Here is an 11,020-nt window from a genome sequence, read left to right as displayed (position 1 = left end):
TGGCCTCACCTTCATCTGTAGCACCAGCCACATCCTGCACCAACATGTCAGGTTGGCACAATGCACGCAACTGTGTGGCAAGATGGGAGGGCATGGGGTAGATAAGGGAGGGGTGGGGAAAGAAAAAACACATGCAAAAGACACACACAAACGGAACACAACCATCCCAAACTGAAACCAGATCCCAGACGGGCCAGCAATGGTGGGGGGGGAGGAAGGCAGAGCTGAGAGGGATTCAGCCCCACAGATTGTGTACAAGTGATGTCAGTATCAGGCTGGTTGGGGGGGTTCAAACCCACAGGGATGACAGAATTCCTCCCCCAGAGCTGTCTGCATTTGCACTGAAGGTTGATACCTTAAATTAAAAAAACGCATCTGAGATCTGGGTTTAACAATAGAGACATTTTTATTTGTAATTTCCAATACGAATACTGTCTTGTGCGAGAGAAAAAGAGACAGACAAAAAAAAAAAATCAGCTAGCGAGTGACTGCCTTTAAGTGGCAAAGTAGACATGGTTAACAATGCAGCCATTAAAGATCCATAAATATCACCAACTTTTAGTAATCGCTGATACCCCCCACCGGGGCACACAGGGATGGCTACAGGCCCACGACAGAGCCTTACCCCGAGGTGAGGTACTAAGACACAGCTACAGGCCCACAAAGCCTCGTTACCTCTGGAGAGGTACTAAGACACAGCTACAGGTCCAAAAAGCCTCGTTACCTCGGGAGAGGTACTAAGACACAGCTACAGGTCCAAAAAGCCTCGTTACCTCAAGAGAAGTACTAAGACTTTCAGGGAGTGTAAAAACTTTTCTGGATTTCCCCCTACCTCCTGATTGAGTCAGGGAGTTTTTGGGGTTGGGGGGGGGTGGGGGAAGAAACTAAACAGGAGGAGGAAAAAAAAGAGGATTTGCTGGGGCCTCTTGGGCAGTGAACATTGGCCTTGAGCCGTTCTTCTGAGTGCACGCCAGGTTCAAAGTTTAGTGTGAAGCTGTTAATTTTTTTTCCCCTGTGAGGACTCTTTTCTCCCCCCCCAACCCACCAGGAAGTTGCTGGGGGTGTGGGGGGGGGGGGGCAGTAATGGGAGTTGTGCAAGGGATGGGGCGGGAGGGGTGGTGGTGTAAATGGGAGGGAGGGGATTCAGCACAGGGATCACGGCACGGAGATCTGGAAGGGGCTGCCGGGAATGTGGTCATCGCCCCACTTGACGACCAGGATGTAATTCCCCTTCTCCTTCAGCACGTAGGAGATGTTGTACAGTTTGCTGCCCAAGTGTTTCACCAACACTTCCTCACATGGGATCTTGGGTCCGTGGACTCCAACAAGCAGCATGTTTGAACCTGGAGAGAGAAAAAAAAGTGGGGGGGGGGTGGGGAGGGGAAAAGGGGAGAAAGAGAGAGAGAGAGAGAGAGAAAAAAGTTATTCTGGTTCAAGAACCCTTCTCTTAGCTGTTTTAAAAACAGAGGCCATTCTGCCCACATTCCATGCCAACCCCCTGTAGAAACAAATAGGAGCAGTAGGAGGCCATTCAGCCCTTCAAGCCTGCTCCACCATTCAATGTGATCATGGCTGACTGTCTATCTCAATGCTACACTCCCCACTCTCTCTCCCCCCCCCCCCAAATGCCCTGGACACCTTTAGAGAAAGAGAGAGAGAGAGAGAGAGTGTAGAAATCTATTTCCTTCTTAAATATATTCAACACCTTGGTCTCCCACAGCTTTCTGCAATAGAGAATTCATAAGAACATAAGAACATAAGAAATAGGAGCAGGAGTAGGCCATCTGGCCCTTCGAGCCTGCCCCGCCATTCAATAAGATCATGGCTGATCTGTCGTGGCTGATCTGTCGTGGCTCAGTTCCACTTTCCCGCCCTCTCCCCATAACCCTTAATCCCCTCTCTTATCAAAAACCCATCAACCCGCTTCTTAAAAATATTTAGCGAGGCAGCCTCCACCACTTCAACGGGCAGAGAATTCCAGAGATTCACCACCCTTTGAGTGAAGAAGTTCCTCCTCAACTCCGTTCTAAACCACCCCCCCTTTATCTTGAGGCTGTGTCCCCTAGTCCTACTGTCTTTTTTGAGCGGGAAGAGTCTTTCCACCTCTATCCTATCCATCCCATTCATCATCTTATACGTCTCAATGAGATCTCCCCTCATTCTTCTAAACTCCAACGAGTACAAGCCTAGTTTATATCCTCTGAGTGAAGACATTTCTCCCAATCTCTGACCTAAATGGCCTTCCCCGTATCCTGAAACTGGGACCTCCTGTTCCAGCCCCTCCCCAGCCAGAGGAAACAACATCCCTGCATCCAGTCTGTCCAGCCCTGTCAGAATTTTATACATTTATGAGATCCCCTCTCATTCTCCTAAATCCCAGTGAAAACAGGTCCGGTCGACCCAATCTCTCCCCGTACGACAATCCTGCCATCCCAGGGATAAATCCCAGTGAATATAGGCCCGATTGACCCAATCTCTCCCCGTACGACAATCCTGCCATCCCAGGGATAAATCCCAGTGAATATAGGCCCGATTGACCCAATCTCTCCCCGTATGACAATCCTGCCATCCCAGGGATAAATCCCAGTGAATATAGGCCCGATTGACCCAATCTCTCCCCGTACAACAATCCTGCCATCCCAGGGATAAATCCCAGTGAATATAGGCCCAATTGACCCAATCTCTCCCCGTACAACAATCCTGCCGTCCCAGGAATCAGTCTGGTGAACCTTCCCTGCGCTCCCTCTATGGAGAGTGTCCTTTGTGATAAGGAGTCCAAAACTGCACACACTACTCTGGATGTGGTCTCACCAAGGCCCTGTACAGCTGCACTAAGACATCCTTGCTCCTGTACTCGAGTCCTCTCGCAGTGAAGGCCAACATACCATTCGCCTTCCTAACTGTTTGCTGTATCTGCATGTTTGCTTTCGGTGACTGGTGCACAAGAACACCCAGGTCCCTCCGTACATCAACATTTCCCAGTCAATCTCCATTTTAAATAACACTCTGCCATTGTTTCTCTATCTGAAGTGGACAACTTCACATTAATCCACATCTGTCCTATATTTACCCACTCAACTTGTCTAAAATCACCTCAATATCCTCCTCAGCACTCACATTCCATAGAACCCTGCAGTGCAGAGAGGCCCTTCGGCCCATCGAGTCTGCACCGAACACAATCCCACCCAGGCCCTACCCCCATATCCCTACATAATATACCCATTAATCCCTCTAACCAACACATCCCTGGACACCAAGGGACAATTTCTTAGCACAGGCAATCAACCTAACCCGCACATCTTTGGACTGTCGTCAGACTTGGAAATATTTTGGTTCTCTCCCGGAATGGATATGTTTTGTGAATAGTTGGAGTCCCAGCACCGAAACCTGTGGGGACCCCACTCGTCACTGCCTGCCATTTAAAAAAAATACCCATTTATTCCTACTCTCGGTTTCCCGTCCATTAACCAATTCTCAATCCACATTGATATTACCCCTAATTCCACGCACATCCAATTTAAACATCAAACTCCAATGTGGGACTTAGCAAAAGACCTTTCCGGTGCTCCCATCATGTCTCACTCCTACTTGGAACGCTACACTGGCGTGTCTCTAAGTTCCTGACCTCAAAAAAAAATCAAGCCCCATCCAATGAGTGGCCCTGGCCCTTGTACCAGAGAAGCTCCCAAAACACTGCCCTCCTCATGGACCCCTTCCCTCAAAGTTCATTGCTCCAGGGAGAACAAGCCTGGCCCATTCAACCTCCCTTACTGTGTTACAGACTATTCTATCTCCCACCATCACCCCCCCCAACCCCACATCTCATGAGGGGGCACTTGTTCACCAAAAGAAAACCTACATTGACGAGTTCTGGTCGAACAAGGTTAAAGAGCAAGGCAACAAAAGGGAAATGAGGAGGACTAGACCAGGTGGCCTGTCGAGCATGCTCCAACCATCATGGCCGACCTTGGGCTGCAGCTGCCATTTTCCCATTCCCCGCCAGGTGACCCTAAAGAGAAACTCTCCCAAGATGGAATCTCCTCTACCACGACCGACTGAGTGGGAGAAGCTGGACAACCCTTTGAGTGAAGCACTTTCTCCTCATCTCAATTCTAAACAGTCACACCCCTCCCCTGTTATCCTGAGGCTGTGCCCCTACCCTCCCCCCCTGGTTTATGGTGCTCCTCCCACGCAGCAGAGATAATCTCAGCCTCCACCCTCAAATCTCTTCCAGAATTGTCTGTTCCAATGAGATCACCTCATTCTTTGCGGATTTACACAGCCTCCCTTTGCAGAACAATCCTCCCCAAAAGGGAGGTTAACCAGCTAACCACTGTGCCGGTGGTTAGCACTGCTGCCTCACAGCGCCATGGACCCAGATTCGATTCCTGGCTTGGGCCAGTGTGTGGAGTCTGCACATTCTCCCCATGTGTGTGTGGGTTTCCTCCGGGGTGCTCCCATCTCCTCCCACACTCCAAAAAATGTGGGGCTCAGATCGTAGAATAGAATCTACAGTGCAGAAGGAGGCCATTTGGCCCATCGAGTCTGCACCGACAACAATCCCACCCAGGTCCTATCCCCATAACCCCACATTTACTTGTTAATCTCCAAGGATCAATTTAGCATGGCCAATCCACCTAACCCCGCACATCTTTGGACTGTGGGAGGAAACTGGAGCACCTGGAGGAAACCCACGCAGACACAGGGAGAATGTGCAAACTCCTCACAGACAGTGACCCGAGGCCGGAATCGAACCCGGGTCCCTGGCGCTGAGAGGCAGCAGTGCCAACCACTGCGCTACCCTGACAGTAGCAGTCGCCTCAGTTCAGCCCACAACACCCTCCCCCAGGGTCCCCAAATCGAGTGAACCTTCTCTGCACCAGCCTCCGACGCAAGCACGTTCTTTCCAAAAACGGAGCACGGTTATTCCACACACGGCTTCGTCAAATCCCCGGATCGATTAGTGCCAACTTCCTTACCCCCAGACCTCCAGTCCCCTCACAAGGAAGGCCAATGCCACCATTTGCTTCCCTCATTGCTGGCTAACTTGGTGTGCAAGGACCCGTTGTCTTCTGACCATCACTCTGACAACCCCCAGCCCCCCACCCCCACCAACGCACACACTTCCACACTCACCTGCTTTACTGCAGTCCACTGTGAAAGAGTTCTTCTGCCCAACGTAGGCCTTGTTCAGGCCTAGGCCCTTGGCAACCACTTTGCTGCTGTCGGAGTGAGGCTTCGGCCCAGCGCCCAGGGGGGCAGCCGAGGCTGCTTTGGAGGCGCTGTCCACCAGGACCGAGGAGGTTTCGTGGAGACTGTGACTGCTGACCAGATGCTGACCTGAAGGAGGAGTGGGGAAAAAGGGGAGGCGGAAATGGAGGGAGGTGAGAAATGATGAGGAACAAAGAAACCCCTTCCCCGCATCAACTGAACTTTTCAAACACCCTGAACGTGATCCCACAATCACATCTCCCCACACTGTCAATAGCTCAGATGGGCTGAATGGCCTTGGGCTCTCCCCTCTATTCAATGGATGCCACTATTTGTGGGAATGTGGAGAATTGTGCAAGGCGGTAAACAGAAAGCAGGGAGAACAGAGGTCATCAGAATAGCCACAGCACAAGCAGCGGCCATTTTGGCTCCCGCCAGCAATAACCTCTGAATCGTACCAATCGTGTTGGCTTGACAGATGGTAGCCTAGTTTTCAAATCCTTCCCCTCCACCCCTTACAACACTCATCTCTAACCCCCTACAAGCCTCCCCCATCTGTGGAACCTCCTCCAACCCTCAGATCTCTGCGTTCCTCCAATTCCGGCCTCTCGAGCATCCACCCGTGCCCCCCCCCCAAATTGCCCTCACTCCGCCACTGATGGCCATTCCTTCAGTTGCCTGGGGAGGCCCCACCCAACCTCCCAAGCTCTGGAATTCCTTCCCTAAACATTGCCCCTCATCTCTCGCTCCTCCTCCTCAAAAACCAACTTTTTTGACCAAGCTATTGGCCGCCTGTCTCCAAAATCTCCGTGGGGTGCGATTAACGACGGAATTTAAGTTGAACCCATGACTTTGGACACAGTAGCTGAAAAGGGAAGCCTCTTGGGGGTGCAGGGGGGGCTGATGTACTCACCAGTAATCTTGGCTTTGAAGGGGCTCCCCACGATATGGTAAGGGCCTCCGTACTTGATAGAGATTAGGTAGTTCCCGGGTGCCATGGGCGTGTAGGTGACTTTGTAGCCCTCGGAACATTCCAGGCAGTCCATTTTGACCTTGGAGGGTCCGTCAATCGTCACGGCCAAGGCCCCGGGTCCTGCATTGGTGGTGTTCACAATAAATGCTGCTGGAATGCCTGGCGATGGAGAGAGAGAGAGAGAGAGAGAGAGAGAAAAAAAGGGTTTCAGTGGGAGGGGGAAATCGAGGGACAGAGAGAGGGGGCAATAATCCATTGCCAAAAAAGATACAACATCCCGAGAACATGTACCAACTGACTCAAGAACAGCTTCTTCCCTGCTGCTGTCAAACCTTCGAATGGACTTACCTTGCATTAAGTTGATCTTCCTCTACACCCCAGCTATGACAGTAACACTACATTCTGCACTCTCTCCTTTCCTTCTCTATGAAGAGTATGCTTTGTATAAGAACATGTTCAAGAACATAAGTAGGAGCAGGAGTAGGCCATCTAGCCCTTTGAGCCTGCCCCACCATTATAGCATGCAAGAAACAACACTTTTCACTGTATACCAATACATGTGACAGACAATCAAATCAAAGTGGAGGTGGGGAGAGGGAGTCAGGAGAAGAGTTATAGGGAGAAGTTATTTCCTGGTCCAATGGGTAGAGACGTACCAGTAACCCCTCCCTCGAGACCAGGTCCGGATGCAGACACCATTCCTGGATCTCCAGCTTGTCCAGGCTCTCCCACCCGGATCTTGAAGGGGCTTCCGGGAATGTGGGAACCATTGAACTTCACATCAATCAGGTAGATTCCGTTCTCCCTTGGAATGAAGCGCACCGCGTATTTATCTGAAAGGAAATGGGAGACTGAGTCACCTAGTGAGACGCAGAGACAGAGACAGAGGGAGCTTTACTCTATCTAACCCTGTGCTGTACCAAACTCCGTGTTGTATCTAACCCCGTGCTGTACGTGTCCTGGGAGTGTTTGATGGGGGACAGTGTAGAGGGAGCTTTACTCTGTATCTAACCCTGTGCTGTACCTGTCCTGGGAGTGTTTGATGGGGACAGTGTAGAGGGAGCTTTACTCTGTATCTAACCCCGTGCTGTACCTGTCCTGGGAGTGTTTGATGGGGGACAGTGTAGAGGGAGCTTTACTCTGTATCTAACCCTGTGCTGTACCTGTCCTGGGAGTGTTTGATGGGGACAGTGTAGAGGGAGCTTTACTCTGTATCTAACCCCATGAGCCTGACTAGCATGTACTTGATGGAGCCAGTGTAAAAGGGAACTTTATTCTATCTAACCCCGTGCTGTACCTGTCCTGGGAGTGTTTGATGGGGGACAGTGTAGAGGGAGCTTTACTCTGTATCTAACCCCATGAGCCTGACTAGCATGTACTTGATGGAGCCAGTGTAAAAGGGAACTTTATTCTATCTAACCCCGTGCTGTACCTGTCCTGGGAGTGTTTGATGGGGGACAGTGTAGAGGGAGCTTTACTCTGTATCTAACCCTGTGCTGTACCTGTCCTGGGAGTGTTTGATGGGGACAGTGTAGAGGGAGCTTTACTCTGTATCTAACCCCATGAGCCTGACTAGCATGTACTTGATGGAGCCAGTGTAAAAGGGAACTTTATTCTATCTAACCCCGTGCTGTACCTGTCCTGGGAGTGTTTGATGGGGGGACAGTGTAGAGGGAGCTTTACTCTGTATCTAACCCCGTGCTGTAACTGTCCTGGAGACAGTGTAGGGGGAGCTTTACTTAGTTTTGACACGACCAGCGAAATACCTTCGTCAATCTCAGACACGCAACACTCCTCCAGAGCTCCGGATGGGCTGTGCACCTTGGCGTCAATCACTCCCTTGGCGCCATTTAGGCTGACTGCAAAGGATGCTGGGTGATTCACCTTCAACCCTGACTCCTGGAATCACAAGACATCAGGTGAATGAGGAAGACACAGCGAGCTGGGGGTGGGGAATCCTCATCCAAGGCCTGGGGCCCAAGCAGGCCCCCCCCACCCCTTGCTCTTGCTGCGAATCCAAGCATGCTCCCCAGGACCCTCCAGTTGGAGGCACCCCTGGGGATATCACAACAGGTCACCCCCCCTCCCTCCCCACATCCCACCCTGCCCACTCCCCTCCCTCCACAACCCAAACCTTACCTGCAGAGGACAAAGTTAAAAGTTAATGATGGAGGCTGTTGGCTGGCTCAGTGTCTGGAGGTCATGACCTTTACCCTTACCCCCTCCCCCCCACATCACCATGACACTCCACACCCAACACACCAACCCTCCCGGCAAGGTGGCGAATGTGGTGGCCAGAACACACAACAGGAACTATGGAGTTGACTTCTCCCACCTTGGAGGGCAGGATATGGGTGAGGGTGCCCCACCTCACAAGGGTGATGGACCCCACACCATTAGTCACCTCACTTGGCACCCAGGGGGAAGTGCCCAGCCATCTCACTCGCCATCTCGCTACCCCAGACACAGAGCCACGCCTCCCTCTTTAACCTTTAACCTCTCCGAAGACGTGGGGGGGGGGTCGGCGAGCAGCGAATACCAGGTCCTGTTAGGTGCCTTTAAGAGAGACTCGAGAAAAACATACCCAGGTACCTTGTCGGTCAGAGAGCGGGCAAGGCTACAGCAACTAGAAAGGTTTCTCAGGCAGACAGAGTCAGCACCAGTGGTTCCAGAGAAAACAGGAGCAGGAGGCGGCCGTTCGAACCTGCTCCACCATTGAGTTGACTAATCAGTCAACTCGGCCTAATCCTGCCTTTCCCCATATCCTTCGATTCCCTTCACCTTAAGGGTTATAACCAAACTCCATCTTGAAAAGATGGATAATCTTTGGCCTCAACTACTTCCTACGGTAGTGAATTCCACAGGCTGACCACTCCCTGGGTGAAGAAATCTCTCATCTCGGTCCTAAACGGTCTGCCCTGTACATCAGGAACATACCCTGTCTAGTCCTGCTAGAATTTTAGGATCCTATGAGATCCCCCTTCATCCTTCCAAATACAAATACAATCCTAACCTAGTCAGTCAATCTCTCCTCGTACGTCAGTCCCTCCATCCCTGGAATCAGCCGGGTAAACTTTCTCTGCAGTCCCCTCGAGAGCAAGAGCATCCTTCCTCAGAAAAAGGAGACCAAAACTGTACCCAATACCCTTGGTGTGGTCTCACCAAGGCCCTGTGTAATTCCAGCAACACATCCCCACTCCCCGTACACATCCTACCATCCCTGTACTCAAAACCTCTCTCAAAATGAAGGCCAGTGTACCATTTGTCTTCTTTACCGCCTGCACGCTTACCTTCAGCGACTGGGGTACAAGACCACCCTCCCCTTCTCCCAATCTACAGCCAGATAATAATCTGCCTTCCCATTATTGCTACTAAAGTGGATAATCTTACATCACCGCATCTGCCTTCTCTCTAAAAAAAAAACTTGTCCAAGTCACACTGAAGGACCTCTGTGTCCTCCCCACAGCTCACCCTCCCACCCAACTTCCGGAAGGTTCTCTCTCTCTCTCTCCTCCAACTGCCAAAACTTTCACCAGATGCCCTCAATGGGGTGGCGGGGGGGGGGGGGGGGAGCCCCAATTCATCCTCAGGCGGAGGGTGAGTTGGCCACTCACTCCATTCCCTTGTGCAGGGAGGGACAGCTATTCGACTGTTGAGGCATCACGGCACATTCATTCCTGCTCCTGAGGGATGCAGGAAGGTGGTAAACCTGATTTCAACCCTCGCTCTCTCTCTCTCTCTCTCTCTCATCACAATTGAGACAGTATAGCTACAATCTAGCCCTGCCTTCTCTTTGCTAGGCCCCAATTCTCATCTTGGCAGTTTTTAAAGGGGCCTCTTCTCGTTCACTACTTGGGAGAGGAAGGAGAGGCTAAACTCTCCCCCCCACCCACCCCCCCCTCCTGAACCACTGGGGCAAGACCTGGGCTAGCCCGACCGACAGGTAAGTCAAAGTGGGGTTCTTTTTCCCGATATCTCACCTGAAGACTAGTAACAGTGAGGCGGCGAGCGTCATCCGAGGGGGAGGCCACAGGGATGATGAAGGGGCTGTCTGGAATGTGCTCATCATTGAACTTGATCGACACCTCGTAGTCACCTGGGGGAGAAAAGGGGAAAAAGGGAGGGGGAAAAAAAGAGGGGGGGGGGGAAAGAGATGGGGTACAGCGAGAAGGAAAAAAAAGGGGTCACTTTGTATCACAATGCAGGTGCCACACAACCCTTCACCTCACCACCAACCTCTGAACAAAAATCCCATTCCTTCCTCGCGAGTGTGCGAGTAATCGCTTTGAGGGGTGGAGGGGGCTTGGTGGAAGAGGCCAAGCTCCACTGAACTTCCCTACGGAGGGTGAGGCCGTTCAGTCCTTCTGCACCAGCCCCCCAAAAGACCATTTTACTTGGGCTCACCACCGCCCCCATACACATAACCCCCCCCCACACGTGGCATGGCCAATCTACCCAACCTGCACATCTTACAGCGTGGAGAAGGAAACCCTCGCAGACACGGGGAGAATGTGCAGACTCAGCACAGACAGACAGTGACCCAAGGCTGGGAATCGAACCCAGGTCCCTGGCGCTGTGAGGCAGCAGCGTTAACCATGGTGCCAGTCCTCGAAATACTGCCCAATTCATCCTGCTGCCCAGAAATACCTTCCGCATCCCAGTTTACACTCGATGCTGCTACCCTGCCCTGGCCTGTGGTGGAGGGGAGGGTGGAAGGGATCTGGGGTGATCCTATTGAATAACGGATCAGGGGCTGAGTGGCCTCCCTTTCAATGCAAGTGGGGAGGGGGAAGGGGGTGTGTCAGTCTACCCCCATGGTAGAAACTGGGCTGGGGG

General features: G+C 51.9%; 1 protein-coding gene across 2 annotated transcripts in view; it reads right to left on the bottom strand.

The window, feature by feature from the left end:
- Positions 1-383: 383 nt before the first annotated feature.
- Positions 384-11,020, bottom strand: part of LOC145353488 (filamin-A-like) — a 54,984-nt gene continuing 44,347 nt past the window's right edge. For both annotated transcript variants that reach the window (XM_080204293.1, XM_080204294.1), the window contains 6 exons: positions 10,165-10,280; positions 7,951-8,083; positions 6,841-7,017; positions 6,125-6,343; positions 5,137-5,340; positions 384-1,343 (listed from right to left, as the gene is read on the bottom strand). In XM_080204293.1, coding sequence (XP_080060419.1) covers positions 1,156-1,343; positions 5,137-5,340; positions 6,125-6,343; positions 6,841-7,017; positions 7,951-8,083; positions 10,165-10,280 — 1,037 coding nt within the window. In that variant the 3' untranslated portion in view covers positions 384-1,155. The remainder of the gene's footprint in view (positions 1,344-5,136; positions 5,341-6,124; positions 6,344-6,840; positions 7,018-7,950; positions 8,084-10,164; positions 10,281-11,020) is intronic.

The sequence above is a fragment of the Carcharhinus amblyrhynchos genome, chromosome 15, assembly GCF_965287045.1.
Source record: "Carcharhinus amblyrhynchos chromosome 15, sCarAmb.v2.hapA, whole genome shotgun sequence".
In the NCBI taxonomy this organism is placed as follows: Eukaryota; Metazoa; Chordata; class Chondrichthyes; order Carcharhiniformes; family Carcharhinidae; genus Carcharhinus; species Carcharhinus amblyrhynchos.
This window is presented reverse-complemented; position numbering and strand designations above follow the sequence as displayed.